Here is a 26883-nt window from a genome sequence, read left to right as displayed (position 1 = left end):
ACTTACAAAATAAAATGTTAAAATATGAAAATTGTTTACTTGGAAGAGAGGACCTTAATATCTTCATATTTCGTGAAATTCAATAAAGAAACACAAAAACAATTACCTTTAAGCCTTGCCAAGGAAGACTGCCTCTCAGAAAGTACATGAACATATGACCTAAAGCTTCTAAATCATCTCTTCTACTTTGTTCTGAAATACAAAAGAAATATAAATTTCACTTTTCTCTAACAGTTAAGGATGGAAGAATGGAGTTTGTTCTTTCATTATGTATAAATTAATTTTCAAAAGTTCAACATATAAATACAAAATACAGATACAGTACCTATAAGTGATAAATTATATCTATATAATGTTTTTACATTAAGATTATTGTGCATCTTTAAAATATTCCTTTATAATTTTTAGATGCTGTTAGAGATTTATTTTTCTGCTTAGATATCTATTCATGGAAGTACAGGTCAAGGGGAAAAGAGTTCCATGGTCAATCAGAGTCACTATATACTATAGCTCTGTCTTAAAGATTCAGAAGGTAACATATTAAAACTTCTGAGAAGTCTAGAGTTTAAAATGTTTAACTTTTTCAACCCTGCATTTCCTAAAGTTATATGAGCACAAAACTTCCATGATAAATATTCTCCATTAAATTAAACATGATTATGGGGTATTGTGTTTAATATATTTTAAGAAAAACTTGTGTTTGACACATACCAATCTTAATAACCCCTTCACTATCACCAAAAATACTGCTTGACCAACTGTCATTTTCAAGTTGTTGTAAAAAAATGTCATTTAGCACATACGTGAATAAAGATCACAGACAAAGGCTCAGGGAGATGCTTATAAATATTTGTTGACTGAATGATATTCCAATTTTTCTGTCACTGAAGTTAAATACTTAAGATTTCTCGATATTTTAAAATAATACCAAACTGTTAACTATCAATGAGAAAATACTTTAATAAGAGGATGTTTGTTTATGTGCAAGATGTTGTATCCACATCAACAACCATACTATTTAGGCAATACTCAATGCTTTCAGAAAAGCAAACTTTTGAAAGTATGGATCTGAACTAGGATGAAGGGTCAGAAAAGGTTCTGATTTTTACTGTGTAAACATTCTATACTTGTTGATATGGTTTGGCTGTGTTTACACCCAAATCTCATCTTGAATTCCCATGTGTTGTGAGAAGGACGCAGTGGGAGGTAACTGAATCATGGGGCCAGATTTTTCCCATGCTGTTCTCGTGACAGTGAATAAGTCTTATGAGACCTGATGGTTTTATAAGGAGTTTCCCTGCACAAGCTCTCTCTTTGCCTGCTGCCAGCCACATGAGATGTGACTTGCTCCTCCTTGCCTTCCGCCATGACTGTGAGGCCTCCCCAGTCATGTGGAACTGTAAGTCCATTAAACCTCTTTCTTTTGTAAATTGCCCAGTCTCAGCTATATCTTTATCAGCAGCAGCAGCAGCATGAAAACAGATGAATACACTTGTTTTTAATAACACTTGTTATGATTTAAAGATACTATGTTTGCTTTTATTTAATCTATATATATACTTCCACCAGACTGCAAGTTGAAGAAGTATACATCAAAATTGGTAGTCATTAAGGCTACGAGACTGGAAGACTAGAGAAAAGATTTCAACTTGCCATTTCACAAGCTAAAAATGTGATATAATGGAGAGTTTTTTTTTTTATTTCTTGCACTTTTTGTTATAAAATATAAGTATACGTTATTAAAAATAGCAAATTTTCCAAAATAAGTAGTGGCCTTAAAGTCCCTACATCCACTAATGAAAGTGGGGATGAGAATATGAAAAAAAATGTTACAACTTTTATAACAAAAACTTTACTTCATTAGATTCTGGTAGTCTTAAGGGTATAGTTTGATAAGTTTTAACAACACACACACCTGCATAACTACCACCACAATCAAGAGGCATTTCTAATGCTCCAAAAGGTTTCCTAAAGTCTCTTGCCTATTACTCTCCTCCAACTCCCACAATACCATTAGCCTCAGGCAACCACTTATCTGCCTTTATCACTACAGATTAGACAGGTGCACATGAATGGAATCATACAGTATAGATTTGTGTCCAAATTCTTTCACCTACTAAGTTTTCAGGATTTATCCATGTTGTTATGTACAATTATACCTCATTACTTTTTAATGCTGAGTAGTACATTAAAATGTGTTTATTCATCTGTTGACGGACATTTGAGTAGGTTCCAGTTCGGGGCTATTGTGAATAAAGCTGTTACGAACATTCTTCTTGTACTAGTCTATGTTGACATACGTTTTCATTTATGTTGGGTTAATATCTAGAAAGCGGATTGCAACATGATGTTGTAAGTATAGGTTTAACTTTATAAAAACCTTCTATACCGTTTTCCAAAGGGATTGTGTCATTTCACATTTCTACCAGCAATGTATGAGAGTTTCAGTTGTTTCATAACCTGTCCAACCTTTAGTATGGTCTTCTAAATTTTAGCCATGCTAGTGGCTATGAAGTATAAGCAGTAATAAATCCTTTCAGAAAAGCAAACTTCAAAGTATGGATTAACTGACTGAACTTGCATTTCACTGGTGACTAAAGTTGAACTTTATTTCATGCGTTTGCCCATTTAATAAATTGGGTTGTCTTATTAAACAGTTGTAATAGCTCCTTGTATATTCTGGATACAAGTTATTTTCAGATATGTTTTGCCAATGCCTTTTCCCTTCAAGAAAACAGTTTGCTATTTTTTTGTTTCCTTAAAAGTAGGTTTAAAAGAAATTTTACATTTTGATGAAGTCCAATTTATCAGGGTTTTTTCCTCTTATTTTTTATACTTTTTGATGTCCAATCTAGGAAATCTCTACTCACAGGACCACAAAGATCTTCTCCTGTTTTTTCTTCTAGAAATTTTATAGTTATGGTTCCTACATTTTAACCCATTATTCATTTTGAAGTAATTTTTTTTTTGTTTTTCGTGTGGAGTAAGGATTTAGATTTATTTTTTTCAAATTGATATCTAGCTACTCTCGTATAGCTTCTCGGCAAAACTATCCTTTCCCCTCAAGTTGCTTTTGCACCATTCTCAAAATTCAATCAACCATCTATGTATAAGTCTATTTCAGACTCTGTATTCTGACCAACTTATCTTTATCTGCCTTCATATCAATACCACCCCAAATAAACAGAAAGACAAAATAATGACAAATGAGGAAATCAATGACCAGAGAATGACCAATGGACAATCAGTAATGAAAACCGATGAAAACAAAAGCTCAATAAAATCATTAATCTTCTTAGCAGGCTAAAAGAAAGAAACACAAATTACCAATAACAGAAGAAACAGAGGAGGCATCAGAACAGATTCCACAGATACCCCGTCTCTACTAAAAAATACGAAAAACTAGCCGGGCGAGGTGGCAGGCGCCTGTAGTCCCGGCTACTCGGGAGGCTGAGGCAGGAGAATGGCGTAAAAAACCCGGGAGGCGGAGCTTGCAGTGAGCTGAGATCCGGCCACTGCACTCCAGCCTGGGCGACACAGCGAGACTCCGTCTCAAAAAAAAAAAAAAAAAAAAAAAAAAAAAAAAAAAAAAAAAAAAAAAAGAATGATAAAAGGGTACTGCGAAACAATACAATAAGTTAAACAACTTATATGAAATGGACAAATATTTTGAAAGCTACTAATAACTAAAACTGCCTCAAGAAGAAAATGTAAATAGCTCTGCATCAATTAAAGAAATTAAATTTATTATTTAAAAACTTCCCAAAATACAATCCAGATAGTATCGCTACTGAATCCTATTAAACAGTTCAAGAATAATACCAATTCTACACCAACTCGGGATTAGAAGAGTTCCCAACTCACTGCATTACCCTGTTACCAACAACAGATAAAGACATTACAATTAAAGGAAACTACAAGAAATATTCCTCATAAACACAGACACGAAATCCTTAAAAAGATAATACCTCATGACTAAGTAAGGCTCATCCTAGGAATGTAGGTTTGGTTTAACTTTTAAAAATCAATCAATATAATTCACCAAATTAATAGAATAAAATATAAATCATGTCATCATCTCAGATACAGAAAAAGCACTTGACCAAAATTCAACATGTATTAATGATTTTTAAAAACTCTCAGCAAACTAGGAACTACAGGGCAACTTCATCCTGACAACAACTATGAAAAATGTCAACTAACATAATTCTTAAATGATAAAAGTCACTCCTAAGATCGGGAACGAACAAAGATATCCACTCTTACCCTTTCTATTCAGTATTGTACTGGAAGTTCTTGCCAGTACAAAGAAGCAAAGAAAACAAAATTAACAGATATTCAGATTGGAAATGAAGAAATAAAACTATTGCTCTCTGCAGACAACGGGATTGTATATGTAGAAAAACCTAAATAATCTACAAAAGGTCTATTACAACTAGTAGGTGAGTTTTAGCAAGGTTACAGGATATAAGGTTAATATATAAAAATCAACTGGGGCCAGGCTCGGTGGCTCACACCTGTAATTTCAGCACTTTGGGGAGGTCGAGGCAGGAGGATAGCCTGAGACCAGGAGTTCAACACTAGCTTGAGCAACACAGAGAAACCCCAACTTTACGAAAAAAAATTTTTTTTAATTAGCTGGTGACTGGGTGTGTTGGCATGCACCTACAGTCCCAGCTACTAGGGCGGCTGAGGTGGGAGGATTTCTTGAGCCTAGGAGGATGAGGCTGCAGGGAGCCATGGTTGCACCATTGCATTCCAGCCTGGGCAACAGAGCAAGACCCTGTCTCTACAAAATAAAAATAAAAATCAACTGGATTTCTATACTCACAACGAGTAAGTGAAAATTGAATTTTAAAACCAATACCTTTACAACAGCATCAAAAAACACGAAATATGTAGGGATACATTTATCAATGTATATGCAAGACATATATTATATGCATATAATATATATACTATATATGCATATAGTTTAAAGAACTTAAAATACAGTACAGTAGGGATACATTTATCAGTGTATATGCAAGACATATATTATATGCATATAGTTTAAGAAACTTAAAATACAGTACAAGTAAAAGTATGCTGAGCCCTACAGTAAGACTTTGTTAAGGAGAGAAACTCAATATAAAAGGCAAGTCCTCTTTGAATTCTATCCAAGAGGAGCTTTAGTCACATAGTGCTAATAAGCCATGGTCATAAGGTGATCTCGCCTACATGGTTCTATCAGAGAACAGTATTAGTCTCATAACCCACAAAGCATTTCAAAATTCAAGCCATAAATATTAGCTAGTAAAATAAATCTATTACTGAAAGTCTGAAATGCTCTTTACCCTCATAATTCCTCTCTTTGTGTTCTTTCACCAAATGACATATCTGGAAATAAATATTACCATGTAGTAAGTTATAGAAATCACAGGAAGGCTTTCTTTTTGAAACACAGTAACTCAAGAACACCCCCTAGGGTCTTTAGTAGTTCTTTTACATGAAAAAAATCTCCCAACAGTAATCTGGCCCTTATTAAACCCTGTTCATATTTTTTAAAGCACTTAACTACAAAGGCCTGTTTGAAAACGAATGTTTTTCCACAAGGCCAAGAATCATTATAAGAACTCTTGCCATGAGCACCTGAAGAAACCAGAAAGTCATTATTTTTCTTTAAAATAGGTTTCATTAAAGATTCTTTTAAAAAGGTCTTGAAACCAATTTAAAAAGGTACACAGTCAATTAAAATTTTCCTCTTCAGGAATATATGTACCATACAAAATAATCAACACGTATTAAGAGTCCGTGTCCATGCTTTATATACACTATCTTTCAAAATTACAGCTACACTGAAAACAGTTATTTGTAATCCCAAATAAGGAAAGTAAAGCTCACTACTTCAAAACTAGGTACCTAATAAGTGAAGGGCAAGATTTCAGCCCAGTTGTCTACATTTCTTTCATTTTGGAAAGCATTTCATCACTTAATCAAATGTTGACTGGAAACCTTCTGCAATGCTTTTCTATTTAAAAATTCTACCCTTAATATCTCAACATTATTTACTTTTCTTTTTTTAAATCTGATTTCATTACTCACTTGCCTAGCACTGTTTCCATTTCAATTGAAATTTCAATTCAATTTTCAACAGAAGAATATTCCCTATTTCGTTAACTCAAATTTATCAACGCTTCACATAGAAACAGGAAATTTTCTATGACACATGCATATATTTGCAAAAATAAACTTACTACTGCATTTTCTAACATAATGAAAAACAATGAGGCCAAAAGACATGTTGGCTAAGCTAAGTAGGGACATGAGAAGATAAAAAAGACAGCTCAAACAACAAAAATTCTCCCTGAAGAAAGTTTAAATCATTTCTTATAAGTAAAAAAAAAAAGATACACATTATCTACTACAAGGAAGTAAAAGGTTCACTTCATATTTCCTTCTTAAATATTAAAAGTTACTTTAGTTGGCACTACCCTAAAAAAAAAAAACAAAAATACATCTTCCTCAAGATTCATTGAGCTCTGTTTTCAAAATTATATAACAAGTATTTTGAAAAAAAAAAAAAAAAAGAGGGAGAACACAAACCTAAAAAGGAAAAGAACAAAACACAATCATGCAAGACAATACACAGCAACAGTTCACTAAACACCGAATCTAGTAATATAAACAAAACTTAGAAATAAAAGTTTTCTGTGCAACTGAACCCAGTACATGCATTCACTTAATTCCTAAAGTTCTTCTGAAATCTAGTTCTCTTAATTTAGACATAATTCTAGTAAGTTTGGTGACAAGGTCAAAAGAAGTAAACCAAAGGTAGAGAAAAGCAAAGTATTGCCAGCAGTAGCTATACTACATACAATATCAAAAATTAAGGGAAAACACAGGTGAAAGTCAAAAAAAAAAAACAGAGAGAGAGAGAGAATCTATTAAAAAGTATAAATAAGGCCGGGCGCGGTGGCTCATGCCTGTAATCCCAGCACTTTGGGAGTCCGAGGCGGGCGGATCACGAGGTCAGGAGATCGAGACCATCCTGGCGAACACGGTGAAACCGCTGTCTCTACTAAAAATACAAAAAAATTAGCCGGGTGTGGTGGCGGGCGCCTGTAGTCCCAGCTTCTAGGGAGGCTGAGGCAGGAGAATGGCGTTACCCTGGGAAGTGGCGCAACTTGCAGTGAGCAGAGATCGCGCCACTGCACTCCAGCCTGGGTGACAGAGCAAGACTCCATCTCAACAACAACAACAAAAAAAAGTATAAATAAAATTGTCTCCAAATTTATTTAAATACAGATATCCATCCTAACCTTCTCCAACTGATCTTGAGAATATTGCTATATAATAGCAATCATATTAAAAAACTATACCCTGAAACATCAAGAAAATATCAATTATGTTCATTATACTCTAACAAGAAATTATACAATACATTTTAAACTGTTAAAATATAATTACAAAATGTAAATACATGTTTTTAAACTGCAGAAAAGCTGTGTGAGCAGCTTAAAGAACAGGCCTCAGAAATTGAGACAATTAACCCAGAAATTAAATTATATTAATCACACCACAGAATGACAGCACAGAAAGAAGGCATTTTTGGAACACCGTAATTATGTGGTTCCTTCTCTCCTATTCAGAGAACTTACCACTTAGAAGCTTGAAACATCATTCTTCTACGAACACAGGTTTTTACTAACACTTATGAAGCAACTCCCAACTTATCCCTCAAATGCTAGTTTTTTTATTCTTGAATAATAAATAAAAATTTAAAAATAAAAGACTTGATTTTTATCTCAAGACTACTCATCAAAGAGAAATAGACATTATTTACTTAATATCAAATGACTTCAACAAGAGAAGACATAAAAGGGAAAAACAGTCATCCAAAGGAAGATTATGAGGTTCAAGGCAGCTGACAAAAGTCTTTAAAAAGATATTAAAAAGTAGACACATGATCAGATGTAACACAAAAATAGTTCAATATGACAACACTAAAGAAAGTTTTCATGCAAGGACATCATGGAAATCCACATCTGTAACACAAAGCATTATCAAGACTGCATCTTGGACAGAGACTTAAGCAGATATAAGAAAGGTATAAATGTGAACTGCAATGTCTGCCTTCTGAACATAAATCACCTAGTTAAGATCAACAGATACTACAAGAATAAAATGTTAATTCCTATTATGTGATTTTACACTATTCTTCTATATTATTGTATTAGGAACATCTTTTTCCTTTTTAAGTCTAAGATAGTGTCAGTCTCCAAAAAGGAAAAATACTTACAAACCCATATAATGTTCCTTTGACCAAACTCTCTATTTTGAAAAGTTCATGTGAGCAAGAAGTCCTTGAGTGCCTAAGAATGAATGAATGGATGGAAAGATGGGTGAATGAATAAGGCTTTAAAAGTAATCACCAAGATCCAGGCAAAGCAGGGAGGGCAGAAATAAGATATGCACAAATTAAAATCACATTAAAAAGTCATGTTTTCTCTGCTCCTTTTCCTTCTTTATCTCTTCCTGACTCCTCACAAAACCAAGTACTCTAAACTTAAAACACCACTATGTATTCCATGTCCAAAGGCATCACAATTTACCAAATGTTTTAATTCCTCAGCATCCAAATTCGTATTACCTTAGCTTACTCTTAATTTTTAAATAGGAATTCATGTAATTTTAGACACAAAATTTTTTATCTGTTAATATTACCCACCTACTCCTGAGTTTTACATGAAAACTGAGGGTGTTTATAAATGGGGAAAAGTAAACATTAAACATTCATTGTTTGCTAAATAAATAAATTTTTGTTTTATTCCTGAAAGAGGAGTAAAGAGAGATTATTATAATAGTTAAATCTCATTTCCCAGGTACTGATGACTTTTCCTAACAATGACAAACAAATCACACTCACTTTGCCATTTCTACAAATAGAATGCTGTTACATTTACCATTGTTCAGATAAGGAACATTAGGCCCTAAGGAAGTTGTGACTTCATGTCTCACAATAAAATAGTGGTGAACCTTTGTTAGTTGTTACAGTCTGCTAACAACTCCCGTAAAATGAAAATTTCTCACAGTCACTGCACATGTAAATAAAGTGTGCCTGGTTTTAATAGAAGTCACAATCCCAAAAGTTGTAAAGCTACCCAATCATATTTTTAAATCTATCAGGAAAGTCAGCTATTGAAAGCTACTCCCTGAACATATTAACTGAATAAAACTCGTGTTTTTAAATTTTAAATATTTGAAACTTTTCTTAAAAAAAAAAAAAAAAAAAAAAAAACAGTAAATTTACATTTCTCAGGCATTTCAGATGTCTGAAAACAAAAAATACCATAAGCCTACAGTCAGGTCAGCTGTCAGGAAAGATGTCACATCCTATTGAGATTGATTGAGAGACAGAGCAGGGACATGCTCTATAGAGTAGCTAAGGCTGAGGAGAATGGTTAGAGAAAAAGCTAAGATCGGGATCTGAAAGTTGGATTAGACGACTTCCAAGATCCTGTCCAAATCTGTGATAGCATATCTGAAGGTACTTTTGAGCAGCAGTGATGGATATATATTGATTGGTTCACATTTCTGTCTATCTGTTGTGAGATGTTTAACAGTAACTGAAAGCAGAACAATATCTAAAAGCAGATAATTAAGTTTGTACTTTCTCTGATATGAATACTGAATGTGGCCAATATAATCTAGAAGTGACTTTTTAAGAAACAAAAGTAATTCAATAGGAAAGAATATATCATAGAAAGAACCGCATCCCCTATCTCACACGATATAAAAAATCAATTCTGATGGATCACAGATATAAAAAGCTAAAACTATAAAGCTTCTAGAAGAAAGCATAAAATGTAATGAAGGTAAAGATTTGTTTACTTTATCACATGAAGGTAAAGATTTGTTAGAATTCAAAAGGCAATAACCATAAACAAAAAAATGGATAAACTAGACTTCATAAATACTTAACAGTTCTGCTCATCAAAAGATACCATTAAGAAAATGAATAGGAGCAAGCCCAGACTGGAAGAAATTATTCACAATGCATATATATGACAAAATAATCATACCCAGAATATATAAAGAACTCTATAAATTAACAATGAAATGACACACACTTCTCAAAAGAAGATATACAAATAGCCAATAAATACATGAAACAGATCTCAGAAACAATAATCACAAGGAATTAAAAGACCACCCCCTGGCCACCAGAATAGCTACAATGAAAAAGACTGAAAAACTCTAAACGTTGTCAAGAATATGAAACAAACAAATTCTTGGCCGGGCGCGGTGGCTCAACCCTGTAATCCCAGCACTTTGGGAGGCCGAGGCGGGTGGATCACGAGGTCAGGAGATCGAGACCATCCTGGCTAACATGGTGAAACCCCGTCTCTACTAAAAAAAATACAAAAAACTAGCCGGGCGTGGTGGCGGGCGCCTGTAGTCCCAGCTACTCGGAGGCTGAGGCAGGAGAATGGCGTAAACCCGGGAGGCGGAGCTTGCAGTGAGCTGAGATCCAGCCACTGCACTCCAGCCTGGGTGACACAGCGAGACTCCGTCTCAAAAAAAAAAAAAAAAAAAAAAAGAATAAACTACTGATATTTGCAAAAACATAGAAGAATCTTAAAGACATTATACCAACCAAAATAAGTTGGATGATTCTATTTACATGAAGTAATAGAATCAGCAAAACTCAACTGTTGTGATACAAATCAGATAGGTGATTGCTCTAGAAAAGGAGGGGAATGACTAAGATGGGTAAAATGAAGTCTATAGGATAATGAAAGTGTTCTAAATCTCGATAGTGCTGTGGATTACATAGTGTGCACATTCATTAATACTCACAAATTTATATAATCAAATGTTGTATACTTTACCCAATGTAAATTTTACTTCAAATAAAAACTCTTCAATAAAATAAGAATTACAAATGCTATAATTCTATTAGACTTGCTATATAAAGTGGTATCACTTGGCAATCTGAAACTACTTTCTGAGTATCCTCAGCTTTTAAAAACAAGTAAATATATTATGAGTAGTGATAGCCAGATTTCTCACTGTTGGTTAAAAAAAAAGATACAAATATGGAAAAGGGATGGGAATTACAAATATAGAAAAAGGAAATACTATTTTGTACTGACAGACTGAAATTAAAAGTGTATCAGTGTAAACTCAAAATTTTTAACAGATATTAATGTATGTGTGTCACACACACACATATATAGGCATATTTCTATGTGTGTATGTATATACATACACGCACGAACATTTCCTAGTTCTGCTGCAGAAAGGGCCTGGCAGTTAACAACATACCACAGTAATGAGCATATCCAGTGGCCAAATCTTGGTTTCTAAATACCATTATCCAATAAAAGGATTCAGAACTTCTTGGAGAAAAGGACTGATTATGGGGCTGCAGAAAAGAAACTGCAAGATGAGTTTATTTATAAGAACTTGCTGTACCAGAAAGAAAGAACTCAAAGATTCATGAGAACATGTCAAAAGGACAGAGAAGCCAGCTTGAAGGGGCAACCAGTGGCCACATCTGGAACCCTTTGGCTATCAAAATAAATAATAACGCATTCAATACATTACATTCAATAAGGTAAGAATTAATAAGTTCATATAGACGTAAGTCAATAACTGGGGGACAAGGGAAGGCTTCTGCTTACATTAGAATATCAACTGACAAATAAGGAAATATAAACATTAGAAATAATAGAATTAGAAAATCAATGGATGCTAAATCTAGAGGGTAAAAATCTGATGATGAACATGTTTACATAATCCCAAAATCTAACTACAAGAAACTTTTCAGTAGAGAAATTTGGCAGATATCACCCAAGCAAGCAATCCCAAACTGATGCACTAAGAACACATTACTTCTGTGATATTTGTGCTCAAAATGCCTACCCAAATCTAGTCAAAAAGAAATAACAGACCCAAATTGGAGATATCCTATAAAATAGCCTGAGCTCCTAAAAAATATTAAGGTCATGAGCCATAAAGAACGACTGAGGAACTGTTTCAGATGAAAATGATTTAAGGGATATGATAAATATGAACCTGGGTGAAGGAGGAATGCTATAAAAAAATCCTGCGAAGTTGATATTGTTTTACTCTTTTTACCAATAAGAAACCCCTTAAAACGGTTAAACTTGTCCGAAGTCACAGTTAGCATACAGGTAAGCCAGCTCTGCCCACCTCTAAGGTCATGTACTTATTAGGCTAGTTGCTAGTTGCTATTTCTGTGGCTAGCCATACTGGAGAGCTACAGTCTCAATCCAATATTTCCACATGCATTAAATTCAGTTAAAATTTGGTATTCTCTCATATTTTGTAAGAGAAATAATTAAAAGAATCCCCATAACTGTATCAAAGATGCACACTTCAAGTTATATAAATACAAAAAATACAGTGAATGTAAAGATAGCTGTCACTCATTTACTCTATAGTAACTTACTTTCAAAGCGTTTTATTAAAATATAAGTGAAAGTAAACTCTAGGTAGATCTGATAAGTGAAAATTATAATAAAAGCTATTGTAATCTGCAAAAACTGAACCATAACAAATAAAAACGCACAGTGTTAGCATAGCTGCTGAATTCAAACTTCCATACTTACGAAAGGTACACATACCTTTTCCTAAATGTGTGTTTATGCTCATATATCTAGCTGTTCCTGTAAGGCTCTTGTGTTCTCTGTATGGTATGTGTTTCTTTGTCTCTGGATCAATATATTCCTTTGCCAAACCAAAATCTATAATGTGAATAACTTGCTGGGTTTTGTTTCCTGGTCGTCCTATTAAGAAGTTCTCAGGTTTTACATCTCTGTATATCAAGTTCTTTGAATGGACATATTCCATGCGAGAAATCTTAGTTTAAGAAAAAAAGAAGAGAAGTTTCATTTTGGGCTTTGACTAGCCTAAGCAAGTATGATAAAGGCAAGACAGAATGAAAACATACAAAAGAAATAAATCAGAAATTGTTTCAACCCTTTAAAAGTAAAATGATGTCAGCCCATCGTTCTTCAAATACATATAGCAAATTACAATTTAAAATCTTTGCCTTTACTATTATGGTCACTGCTAAACAAGAGTATTTGAATTTTATGAATTCCTTTCATATCAGTAAGTCTGATTCAATCAACACTTTCAGAGGATGCTACTTCATAAAATCAAAAAGTCATATTGATACAAGACCTTGAACTCAAAAGTATAAGCAGACATACGCAAAACGTTGCAATATAGTCTTCCTTATCAATTCAATAACCAAGCAACTTTTACAAGTATAAAAACAACAGCACTATTCAGTATCTTTTTCTTTTTCATAACATGTTTCCCTTACTTTTTCCTAGGTATTAAACATTTAAAAATGATTAATCTTAAAGTTAGAAAGATCTTAAAGCTAGAAAAGTCTGGAATCCAACTCTAATATTAATAATATAGCTCATTTTTATTAATTATTTTACAAATTCTCAATGTTCATTGGACAAACTGTCATAAAACAGAGTATTACAAATAAGAAAATAAAACTGCTTCACTTAGTGATAATCATGGTTAACAATGCAATGTAAACATATGGTTACACAGGTCATTTTCGTTTGCTTAACAAACTTTGCAGCATACAATATACAGTATTCTATGTCTATAGATTCTTAATGATATGAGCATTTTCAAGGTCATGAAATATTCTTTGTTTTGTTTGGGGGAGTTGTTTGGTTTTTTGGTGTTTGGTGTGTGGTGGGCGGGGCGGGGTGGGGGGAGGAGAGGACAGGATCCCACACTCTGCCACCCAGGCTGGAATGCATAGCTCGCTGCAGCTTCAACCTTCAACCTCTGGGTTCAAGCAATCCTCCTGCCTCAACCTCCTCAGCAGCTGGGACTACACAAGCACACCACCACACTCGGCTTTTTTTTTTTTTTTTTTTTTTTTTAATTTTTTGTAGAGATGGAGTCACACTAAGTTGCCCAGATTGATCTTGAACTCCTGGGCTCAAGTGATCCTCTAGCCTCAGCCTCCCAAAGCACTGGAATTATAGGCACAAGCCACCACACTTAGCCTATGAAACAATCTTTAATGCGCACTTTTTAATAGCTGCATATTTTCCTCTGGCTATTAATTTATTCAACTAACCCTGTTATTTCTGTACACTTGGGTTGCTTCTCATATTTTTATTATAACCATCCTTTCATATAAAGCTTTAAGCACCTGTGAAAACATCCACAGGACAAATTTGTAGAAGTAGAATTAATGAGTCAATGAATAAAAACAATTTTAAGACTTCTGCAGCACACTTCTGTTGGCATTTATTTCAAAACTGCCCTAAAACATTCTCTAATTGTTATCCAATGGATTCCCTGAAGTCTAAGTAGTTTATCAAGACTCTCTAATTCATTAGTTTGCTGCTTGTTTTTCCAGGTCATAAAGTCTATTACCAAAATTAAGAATCCATGTTTCTGGCCGGGTATGGTGGCTCACGCCTATAATCCCAGCACTTTGGAAGGCCAAGGCAGGTGGATTACAAGGTCAGATCGAGACCATCCTGACTAACATGGTGAAACCCCATCTCTACAAAAAATACAAAAAATTGGCTGGGTGTGGTGGCATGCACCTGTAGTCCCAGCTACTCAGGAGGCTGAGGCGGGAGAATAGCTTGAACCTGGGAGGCAGAGGTTACAGTAAGCCGAGATCTCACCACTGCTCTCCAGCCTGGGCAACAAAGCAAGACTCTATCTCAAAAAGAAAAAAAAAAAAGAAAAAAAAATCTATGTTTCTGAGGTTCTCTTTTGAAGTATTCATCTTTTATATGAAGAAATGGCTAGTGACAACTTAATTATCAAACTGAGCATTTTGATCTTAAAGCAATTATTATATTAGTTTTCATACAAATAAAATATACTTGACTCAGTTATTTTAAGTTACATGGATCCCAGAAAGACAGGATGAAAAGTAGAAACATTTGTATTAGGTCAAATGCTCTGTAAGACAATATCACAGAACTTTAAACTTTTAATATGAATTTGTGACCAACAACCATGTAATCGTTCAAACAACTTCAAATACCCTATTTTACTTACCAGTTGTATAGCTATCATGAGAACTGTTTTAAGAGAAAATGTTCTGTCACACAAGTCAAACAAGTCTTCCAAACTAGGTCCAAGTAGTTCCAGCACCATAGCATTGTATTTACCACAAGGGCCGAAATAGTAAACTTGAGGTATACCATCTGGGGGAAAAGAAATACTCATTTAATAATTTCATCATCTTAAATACTAAGGTTTTCCTCTTAAAAACTGGTTTTAAAATTTAGTTTCAAGAACTAAAGCAGTACTATCACTTTTTCCAAATACATAACTTTTCCTGACCAAACCTCCCCACCTCCCAATACCTTCTCTTTGATGTTCACACTGTAGCCTGGATACACCTCTATTGCAGCTGCATGACTGAATTACATCATAAACAGTACTTCATTCTTTCTCTCTACCACCTTACTACTGGACAAAAGCTGGGCTTTTTAGCTTTATATTTCCATAGCCTGGAGAAACGCTTAGCACACAGTTAAAAGATTCCAGTTCTACTGAACAAGAGAGTCGCTACTGGCTTTAATAACCCTGTGGTAGGCATACTGCTAAGATCACCACTGTCAAGATTCCCATCCTCTGGTTTATACACCTTGTATAAACGCCTCCCCTTGAAAGTGGGCAGGATTCCTAGGATCTCACTATTGTGACCAGGCTAACTTATATGGCAGATGTAATCAAGGCTCCTATCAGTTGACTGTAAGTTGATCAAAAGGAAGAGAATCCTGGTGGACCTGACCTATTCAGGTGAGCCTTTAAAAAGATGGCCTAGAAGTCAGAGATATTGGAAACAGCAGAGAAACTCTCCTGCTGGCCTTAAAGTAGCAAACCACCATGCTGTGGAGCGAGCCACATGCCAGATAGGAATCCTCGAGGAAGTAAGGGCCACAGTTCTATTGCCATGAGGAACTGAATTCTGAAAAGAACCAGTGAACTTGGAAGAGAGTACTGAGGCTCATGTAAGATTGTAGTCCAGGCTTACACCTTAATTTCCACATGGTAAGACTCTAAACAGAAGACCCAGCTAAGCCATGGGTGTATTCCTGACCCACAGAAATTGTGAGATAGTAAAGTCTTTCATTTTAAGCCAGTAAGAGCTAGTAATAATTCATTATGAAGCTATATAGAATAATACAAACTCCAAATATGAAGTCTGAATGCCCAGAAGTCATCTGTATTTTATTTTCAGAACTAACAGATTCCCAATAAACTGAAATATAAGTGATCAATTTACTTTATATGGAAGTTGTCAGAATCAAAACGGAGTCACTTGTATTAAAACCCTGACAAACAGAGCTAGGGAAGGAGATGAAGGGAGGGTTCTCACACATATATATGCCTGATAACAAGAACTATCACAAAAGACTGCAAAAACCACAACCTGGAACAAAAGCCACCACAACCTTACAAAAAATTACTCTGTGAGGACATCTGCCCAGGAACTGCCTGTCCAACCATGGACTGATGCCATTCTTGTTAATGATCCTTGTAGCCAAGGATAATCTCTCAAAACAACTTACGTGACCCTCCTCATTTTTCCTTTAAAAATTTTTGTCTTCCTTTACCTCCCTGAATATACTCACGTGTATTCCCACTGTAATGCCCACTCCTAAATAACTATCATTTTCTTTTAGACAGTCTCCCTCTCTATTATTTAGTTTGAAACTTAACACTGCATTTATCTATTAGCATGAAAAAAGTCTCAGTTTTACTTCCAAGTGATTTTTTTCAATATATTGAAAGAGAAAACAAATCTAATGAAAACTTCTCATTCTTTTTAATAAAAAGTTTTTTTAAATATAACATTCTTATTATTTACCCTATTATTTTGAATATAAATTATTGCAGGACAGAACAGAAAACAATGAACTAAAAATCAAGACAACTACATTCTTAGTGTCTAACCTAATATTCATCAGCTGTGTGGCTAGCTTGTCATTCAGTCTCTCAAGTGGGCCTCAGTTTACTAATCTATAATAATATTAGTGATTTGGATAAGACAAGTATTTCTTGGATATGAATATGAGTGAGGCAGCAGAACATCTACAGGTGGGAATGTAAGCTAGTGTAATCACTGTAGTGCCAGCTTCTCGGGAGGCTGAAGCAGGAGGATCGCTTGAACCCAGGAGGTGGAGGTTGCAGTGAGCCAAGATCACGCCACTGCACTCCAGCCTGGGTGACAGAGCAAGATTCTTTCTCCAAAAAAAAAAAAAAAAAAAAAAAGAGATAGTGTAATCATAGCAGGAATGGATACAAATTCAAACTGCATACATGGTGCCCTCCCCAGAAACGGAGATTCTGATACACCCCAATATGTATATATCAGGACCCCCTGCAAACACACACACATCACACATGCTTGTCCCATCTCCTCCTGCTACTAGGTATCAAAGCCACTCCTACCACAGCCACTCTTATATGTATTTGTCATATGTACCCCTCACATGTGTAAAGGCAGAGAAAAGGTTCAGAAACAGGGAATGAGAGGCTTGTTAAGTTTATTCCAACTCTAAAATCCTGCTTTTACAATGCTATATACATTAAGAGGCTGGAGATGCAATTAAGATTTACAAACGGCTCTCAGCTACTAAGCTTTTAAAATTCTTTCCATAATGCTTTTTCCCCCTCTCTGCCACTGAAAGTTATTAATTTACATCCTCTCAATTTAACAATGTCTAATAACTTATTCCACTCCAGTTTGTTACTTCTGATATGCAGGGTGTATGGAAACTAGATCAAAACTTGGTAGAACTATATACAAAATGTAAAAATAAAAAGGTTTTGAACTTCTTCAATGAAAGGACTGTCGGCTGGGGGCGGTGGCTCATGCCTGTAATCCCAGCACTTTGGGAGGCTGAGGTGGGTAGATCATTTGAGGTCAGAAGTTTGAAACCAGCCTGGCCCACGTGGTGAAACCCTGTCTCTACTAAAAATACAAAACGGCCGGGCATGGTGGCGCGCGTCTGTAATGCCAGCTACTTGGGAGGCTGAGGCAGGAGAACTGCTTGAACCCAGGAGGTGGAGGTTGCAATGAGTCAAGATTGCTCCACTGCACTCCAGCCTGGCTGACACAGCAAGACTCCATCTCAAAAAGAAAAAAAAAAGGACTGTCAAAAGGTTCTCTACTTCCTTCTGAATCACCATCTATATTCCCAATAGTTAACGTTGTTGAGAAATGACTTCTGAGTACGACAGACAGCAGTGTATTTTGGTTTATAAAATGACTGTTTTTTTCAACAGTTTCCAAAACAGGAAAACCATTTAAGGAATTTCACTGTCTTAATTAATTGAACAAATACTTACTGAACATATACTATAACTTTATGGGACTGGGTTGGGCATTACAGATATGTAAGTGAATGAGAGACCATGCTAAGAATGCTTTAATCCAGGAATACAAAGTTGGGTTAATATTTAAAAATCCACCAATATAATTCACCATAATAACAGAAGAAATAGCAAAAACCATAAGACCATCTTAATGGGTGCTAAGAAAGCATTTGATATAACACTCAAAAATTTGGAATAGAAGGTTTCTAAATCTGATAAAGGGAATACAGGAAAAACTACCAGCTAACATCACATTTAATGGTGAAAGATGGAATGCTTTCCATTAACGACTAAGAGCAAATCAAGAACATTTCACTTTTAACTTTGCTATTCAAGAGTACAATGAAGCAAAATAAATAAATAAAAAGCATTCTCAAGAATGAATGAAGAGACTCTTACTTCAAGAAAACCTGACATTTATTACCAATAATAAAATTAAAGCTTTCAAGCAATTCGAATTTTGTAAAAATTTTTATATGCTATGATGACCTTGACAGTTTTCCAATACTTAAAAACTTGTTTTGATGGAACTATGGTGATATTAGCTATTATGATTTAATGTTGGGTAGTGAAATGTGTTAGTATTTGAAATACATGCATAACCCAATGAACCAGTGTCCTCCAAAAGATAATGTATGTAGTTACAAAATCACACATGGGTAAATGGTTCATTCAAACTACAATGGATTTTAATGAATGAGAGCAGAAAAGGTTTTTTGGTATGATTTCTATACTCTACATTGTAACTGACCTTTAAGAAATGACTACTTGTCAAATTTTGGTTTAGTTTCAAAGGCATATTCATAATTTAAAATTAGTCAAGACTGACAGCTGTGGGTTAAAACACTGATGAGAAGAGAAAGTAGTACATTTTTGGAGGTAAATTACCCTATCCTTTTGCTTTTGGCGGAAAATTACCCTATCCTTTTCAAAGTAAGCATAAGTATGCATATAATGATGTTCAAGCTTCACTGTTTGTTACAGTTACAAAAAGAACTGGCAGCTACCTAAAAATCCACCAATTCTATGCTAATTAAACAAAGTATTAGCTTGGTGCAAATGTAATTGCAGTTTTTACATTGTTGGAATTTGCCGTTTGATATTGAAATACATTATTAAATGTGGTCATGTTATACATCATTTTAATGCGTGTTTCTCATTTTATTATTTTTGCTAATGACATTACTTGTTGTCTGCTTAAAATTTATTTTAGACTACGGAAATGTTAGACAAAAAGCAAATTTGAGTGATTTTCTTATTTGAGTTCAAAAATGGGTCGTAAGGCAGTGGAAACAACATGCAACATCAACAATGCATTTGCCCCACGAACTGCTAACAAACATACAGTATAGTGATGGTTCAAGAAGTTTTACAAAGGAGACAAGAGCCTTGAAGATGAGGAGCACAGTGGTTGGCCATCAGAAGCTGACAATGACCAACTGAGGGCAATCATCAAAGCTGATCCTCTTACAACTATATAAGAAGTTGCCAAAGAACTCATCGTCGACCTTTCTATGGTTGTTCAGCATTTGAAGCAAGTTGGAAAGGTGAAAAAGCTCAATTAGTGGGTGCCTCATGAGCTGAGCAAAAATTTTTTTTGAAAACATCATTTTGAAGTGTCATCTTCTCTTACTTCACACAACAATGAACCATTTCTCAATCGTATTGTGACGTGAGACAAAGAATGGATTTTATATGACAACCAGTGACAACCAGCCCAGTGGATGGACCGAGAAGAAGCTCCAAAGCACTTCCCAGAGCCAAACTTGCACCGAAAAAAGGTCATAGTCGCGTTTGGTGGTCGGCTGCTGGACTGATCCACTACAGCTTTCTGAATCCCAGCGAAACCATTACATCTGAGAAGTACGCTCAGCAAATCAATGAGATGCACCGAAAACTGCAATGCCTGCAGCTGGCATTGGACAACAGAAAGGACGCAATTCTTCTCCATCACAACACCAACCACATACTGCACAACAAATGCTTCAATGGGCTATAAAGTTTTGCCTCAACTGCCATATTCACCTGACCTCTCGCCAACCAACTACTACTTCTTCAAGCATCTTGACAACTTTTTGCAGGGAAAACGTTTCCACAACCAGCAAGATGCAGTAAAAATGCTTTCTAAGAGTTCATCAAATCCCAAAGCACCAATTTTTACGCTACATGAACAAACAAACTTATTTCTTGTTGGCAAAAAATGTGTTGACTGTAATGGTTCCTATTTTGATTAATAAAGATGTGCTTGAGACCAGTCATAATGACTTAAAATTCTTAGCCCGAAACTGCAATTATGTTTGCACCAACCTAATATGTCATACCCATTCTATGGAATATAATACAGCCTTCAACTATCTTTGGAGATAACTGTAAAAGACAAACTTTTATTACTTCTTATAATACTGATTAAAATTTTTGTTGTTTTAAACCATGTATTACTTTAAAAAAAATTTTTTTTTAAATGGAGTCTCACTGTATTGCCCAGACTGGAATACAGTGGTGCAATCTCAGCTCACCACAACCTCCGCTTCCCAGTTCAAGGGATTCTCCTGCCTCAGCCTCCCAAAAATAGCTGGGATTGTAAGCACCTGCCACCACGCCCAGCTAATATTTTTACTGTATTTTTAGTAGAGACAGGGTTTCCCTATGTTGGCCAGGATGGTCTCAAACTCCAAACCTCAAGTGATCCACCCACCTCGGCCTCCCAAAGTGCTGGGATTACAGGCGTGAGTCACCATGCCTGGCCTTAAAATATTTCTAATGAGTCATTGATATGGTTGGCTGTGACCCCACCCAAGTCTCATCTGGAATCGTAACTCCCACAATTCCACATGTCATGGGAACCCAGTGGGAGGTGACTGAATTATGGGATTGGGTCTTTCCTGTACCGGTCTTGTAATAGTGAATGAGTCTCACAAGATCTGAAGGCTTTAAAAACGGGAGTTTGCCTGCACAAGCTCTTGTCTGCCAGTGAGATGTGCCTTTCACCTTCCGCCATGATTGTGAGGCCTCCCCAGCCACATGGAACTGTAAGTCTAATAAACCTCTTTCTTTTGTAAATTGCCCCATCTTGGGTATGTCTTTATCAGCAGCAAGAAAACGGACTAATACAGTCATTAAACATACATATGAATAGAAAAGATAATACAAGAAAAAAGCAGAAAGCTAACAGATTACTGGAAGCACTGGTGATTTCTACTTTCACTTTTTTTAAAAAAAACTTTTCCTAATTTTTATTATGAATGTATGCTATTTTTGCAATCAGGAAAAAAAAACGCTTTCTTTTTTCTAGGACCACAAAGACAGACTTAAAATGATATTTACATCAAACTATAATTTTATTTCCCAGAACAAGTCTGGACAGTTTTTTTTTTTTTTTTTTTAAATCACTGAGCAAACAACTTAAATTTTTAAGAGTTAGGAAGAACTGCAACTAACAAATAGAGGTTGAGGCAGGGTACACCCTAAGCAAAAACAAACCAAAACCACCACGGCAACGTAAATGGTAGGTTGTATCACAAGGTAGAGATTTTTTAGAAATGAGAGAGGTAAGGAAAAAGAGGGCACGAGAGGCTCAGAAAGAAGGTTTGTTCTTATACCTAGCGAATTTTCAATTATAAACTCTTACTCCACCCATTTCAGTGGTTCTAAAATTATTTTTATTTCAGACTAATATAAAAAGCTATCCGCTGTGAATTCATGAAAGTTAGGTCTGATAATCTCCAGTATCTTTACTTTTCAAGAGAAGTTTATTTTTCCCAAAAGCTCAAGGAGTATGAATACAAAATTCACATATCTGAAAATATAATCTCACCCTCACTCCCCAAAAATTCACTTCATTAAATATCTCATTTAATATGTTAGTGTTCCTTTTAAGTGACAAAACAAAATTAAGTCACACAACAGTAATAAATAGGAACTATTAAAGACTGCTTGGTACTTTGTGTCAAGTTTTTAAATACTTCAGCTCCTAACAGGTAAGTTAAGTAGACCATTAAGGAAATAATATCATGATCCATTTCACAGTAGTATCATGATCCATTTTCAGGTCTAGAATTCTTCATGTAAAATGTAAAAATACTGATACAGTTTGGATGTTGTACCCTCTAAATCTTACGTTGAGTTATAACCCTCAGAGTTAAAGGTGCGGCCTGATGGGAGTTAACTGGGTTAGTGGGGCAGATCCCTCATGGGTTTGTGCTGTTCTCATGATTGTGAGTTCTTATGAGATTTGGTTTAAAAGTGTGTGATACCTCCCCCTCACTTTCTCTCTCTCTCTCTCTCGCTCCCACTCTCTCCACGTGATAAGCTGGCTTCCCCTTTGCCTTCTGCCATGACTGTAAGCTTCCTGAGGCCTTACCTGAACAGATGCCTGGCACCATGTTTCCTATACAGCCTACAGAACCATAAGCCAATTAAACTTCTTTTCTTATAAATTACCCAGACTCCAGCATTTCTTTATAGCAACACAAGAACAGCCTAACACAAATAGGAAGAATTAGAACAAAAGTACTAACAAACTTATTAGGAAATTTAAACTTCCTGATTTAATTTAAACAGCTCTGATTAAGAAAACCTAAATCGTGGCTAGAAATGCTAAGTACAGAATTATCACACAGTATTACCCTATCTTTTTTTAAGGTAATTTTGCATTAAGGCATTCTTAACCTTTAGCACAAATGCTTATACTCCTAGGTCAACAGTTTTCAACATGTGGCCTGAAGCTCCTGAGGACAGGGGTGCTCCGTGAGACCCTTGCAGGAAGTCAGAAATATCAGAATTATTTTGTAATAACACAAATATTTTTTTTCACTCTCATTCCAGAGACTATGGGACTTGTGTTATCACAATATACTAAATGCAGAAGATATGGGAATCTAGCTGTTTACTATTAAGCCAGACATTAAAAGAGATTTGCAAAATCTGTAAAACGATGTTACTTTTCTCACTGTCTTTATTTTGGAAAGTATATCAACAAAATTGCCTTGATTTTAAAATGTCTCAATTATTATTTTTATTTTAAACAAATATAGCAACATTTTTATATTTCTGTGTTAATTTCTAATATGGTAAATATCAATAGCTAAGACCCACAACAACAAAAGTGCTCTGACATACTCAAAAAGGGTAAGAGCATAAAAGAATCCCAAGACCCAGAAGTTTAAGAAGTGCTGTCTTAGCTGAATAGTAAGCGCTACTATGAACCAACAGGTGTACTGAGTTATAGACTTGGTAACAGTCCTTCCATTAAAAGACCACAATATCTGCCTGTAGTAGTAAAATTCTATCAGTTAACCCCAAATAAAAGGAATCAAGTTAGCCCACTGTAAAAAAGAGCAACAGTCCTTTCTGTGATGATTTAATTTACACATGTAGAAAATATTCTAACATTCAAACAACATTTAAAAAATAACACCACCGACAAACAAAAATTTATCCGTTGCAAAAACTGAAAAGAATTTAAGTTGTTATCCAATTTGGGCCTATAAAATTTAAGGAAAAAATGGACTCTATGATTCTTCCCCCCCCCCCCAGTCCCTATGCTACAAGCTTACAAATCTTTTATTCTTACAATGCGTTATATAACACTTAAAGCAAAACTAAATATGAAATTTTCGTAATTTTTCATGGTTTTATACTTTCTATCTTTTTACTACTGCAGGAGGAATTACAAAAATTATGTGTATTTAGTAATACCCTATTCAAAAGTATGGTTTGCTTTTTGTTTAAGATTCCTATGTGCTTAATCACTGAAAATACTATAGTATTCACACCACACACAACCACACTAACACCTGCACCATATAAACCAAACTAAAACCACTATCAGGTAACACCTCTTTCTTACTGATAATGCATAACATTCTTCAAATGTACCCATTTCTCCATAAACTACAACTTTAACAGAAAAAAAATGTACACTTCCATCTACTATGATGGTAGTACCAATGTAAGTATATATTCACATATAAATAAATGTTTAGCAATGCAAAACCTGTAGAAATTTCCATACAGAGAGACCTCTTTAAAGAATCAGAAGTATTACATATTTTTAAAGACTTCTTCTAAAAGCAATTTAGCTATGATAGAAAAAGGAATTCTAAGAATATGCTACATAAACTGTTGGTTATCTGGGCTGAGATTAAGTTTACACTACTGACTAACCCACTCATATCATATTTTCATTATTTTTGTTAATATCAAAATACAGTAATATTCTAAGTATTTATTCACTGAACTTTCATGCTTTTTACAGTACTTCTTTTCAATTTTACCAAACAACAGCTTATAATATACGTAGAGCAGAATTTTTTGAATGTCTTACCTAAAACATGGTCTGAGAAACTTGATCTGGTAACTGTGAATTAAATCAGTTTTAGATACTACTGAATGGTTTACACCTACAACTTTTAACAAAGTTTATACTATTACCCATAATACTTCTCAAAAGTGAACAGTACAATAAAATTTCCATGCATTACAAAATCACCAACGTTCATTTAACCAGCAGATGGAACTAAATTGTCTTGAAAGTGAAAATGTAGGTATCTATAAACCAGAGTAAAAAATGTAGGGAGTACATAAATCCAGACTTTATAACAAGGCACAAATCAAGAAGGCAGAAGGATCAGCATAAAGAAGAACGAGGGGGCTTTTCAAACACCTTTCAAAAGGCAACATTTTTATAAAGAGTTATAATTTTAGTAACAGCACCTGTGGCTACCATCAAATTATTGCTTAGAACTACATAGTACAAGGAATCTCAACAAGTCAAGCCACTTGAGAAATGATTTAACATATGCATGGTGTCAAACAGTATTTTTAATATCATTTCCATAGTTAGAGATTTGCCAAGAATGGTAATTTATGACAGAGAAAAAGTTCATTAACTTCCCCTGATAAGTAGTAATTTATGACAGAAAAAAGGTTTTATTTCCTATGATTAAAAATATCAGCTAATTAAGATGTTCCAAGGAATACATTAATTGCAGTTTCTCCTAATGTAGCCTATTTAAACTAATGTCAAAAAAAATTAAGAAGTGTTACTCAGAATCACAGATCTTCAAAAACAATTTTCCCATAAATTTCAAATATGTTCTATGCATTTTCATGAAATATCAACAATTCAAATATACTTTATTTTCAAGTAAATGAAGAAACTGAGTTAATTCTAATAATTAAAGCCCACCCTTCTCAAGAAAGTGATTAATTTTAGATGGCTGAGTTGTACAGTTCAGTAAGTTTTAATATAAAAATTTCTGCATATCTCCTTGGTTACCACTTCCATTAATTAGAAAATTCTCATCAATAATTTTTTCCTTTGATCTCTAGTTGTCTAAAATGAGAAAATAAATTTACCTAATCATAGGATAACACAAATGAAATTAATTTTAAAAATTTAAAAATTTGAAATTGTATTATTTGTCCAGAAATAGAATAAACTCAAAATTAATAATACAATGATTTTGTGTAATATTAAAATATCACAGGATCACAGAAGTTAGAAAACTATAGGAAATTTGAAGATTATATATCCCAACTTCACATCTAATGAAAGAAAACAGTCTATTATTGTTATTCAAGAATTTATTCTTTCAACCATTTACCAAGAACCTACAACTGCCAATCATTCAGCTACCAAGAAGAAAAAGATGAACATATCACTATCACTGCCCTCAAAGAGTTCAAAACTCAGTGGAAAAGACATAGACAAATAATAATTACCATATGATAAAAGAAAAATAAAGGTTTCAAAGGTTTTCATATTCAAAATAATATCAGATCAAATAAGACGCTTTTCTGGAGAGGAAAAGATGTCAGAAAACGCATTGCTAAGCAGGTGATATTTAGCTAAGGCTTAAAGAAAAAAGCAATTAATTAGAAAAGAAAGATATTCCAGAAAGAATACAGACATGTGAAAATAGTAAGATCTACTCAAGGAATAGTAAGTGTAGTGCAACTGAAAAGTAGGTCAGTAGAAAGAGAAAGAAATTCGGACTTTATACCAAATGATGTGCCCCTATGTGCAGGTAGAGGTAAAAAGGGTGTTGAGATATTCAAGAGGAAGCCCAATTCGAAGAAAAGTGACAATGGGGACTGGAAGAGAACGAAGTCAAGAGAGATTTTAAGAGACAAAATTGACAGAACTTTACTACACCAATACACCAAAATCAGAGGAGGCTAACATTTCAGCTTGAACAGATGTGGAACTAATGGAACCAGGTAATCCAAAAGACCAAGCAGGAAGGTCTTTTAAGAGAGAGAGAAATTGTTGAGAAAATAAGGGCAAAAGAAGGTAGGGAACTCATTCCAGCTATATGAATTTCTGATTTCAGTAGGGATATTCATATACAGCTAGACTTAAAGAATGGAAGCAGGAGATAAAGAACTGGAAGTTACCTTTACACAAATAGTAACTTCATTTCTTCCTCCTTCCCTACTGTTACAAAAAATCCAGGATTGCAGGATGAAGCC

At 34.6% G+C, this 26883-nt stretch overlaps 1 protein-coding gene across 12 annotated transcripts in view; it reads right to left on the bottom strand.

Annotated features, from left to right (window-relative positions):
* Positions 1 to 26883, bottom strand: part of CSNK1G3 (casein kinase 1 gamma 3) — a 105737-nt gene that overhangs the window by 29078 nt on the left and 49776 nt on the right. For all 12 annotated transcript variants that reach the window (XM_025388492.1, XM_025388495.1, XM_025388493.1 and 9 more), the window contains 3 exons: positions 15076 to 15224; positions 12636 to 12870; positions 107 to 192 (listed from right to left, as the gene is read on the bottom strand). In XM_025388492.1, the coding sequence (XP_025244277.1) occupies positions 107 to 192; positions 12636 to 12870; positions 15076 to 15224 (470 nt within the window). The remainder of the gene's footprint in view (positions 1 to 106; positions 193 to 12635; positions 12871 to 15075; positions 15225 to 26883) is intronic.

This window comes from Theropithecus gelada, chromosome 6, assembly GCF_003255815.1.
Source record: "Theropithecus gelada isolate Dixy chromosome 6, Tgel_1.0, whole genome shotgun sequence".
NCBI lineage: Eukaryota > Metazoa > Chordata > Mammalia > Primates > Cercopithecidae > Theropithecus > Theropithecus gelada.
The sequence above is the reverse complement of the archived record's forward strand: the minus strand, read 5'-3'. Positions and strand labels throughout refer to the sequence as shown.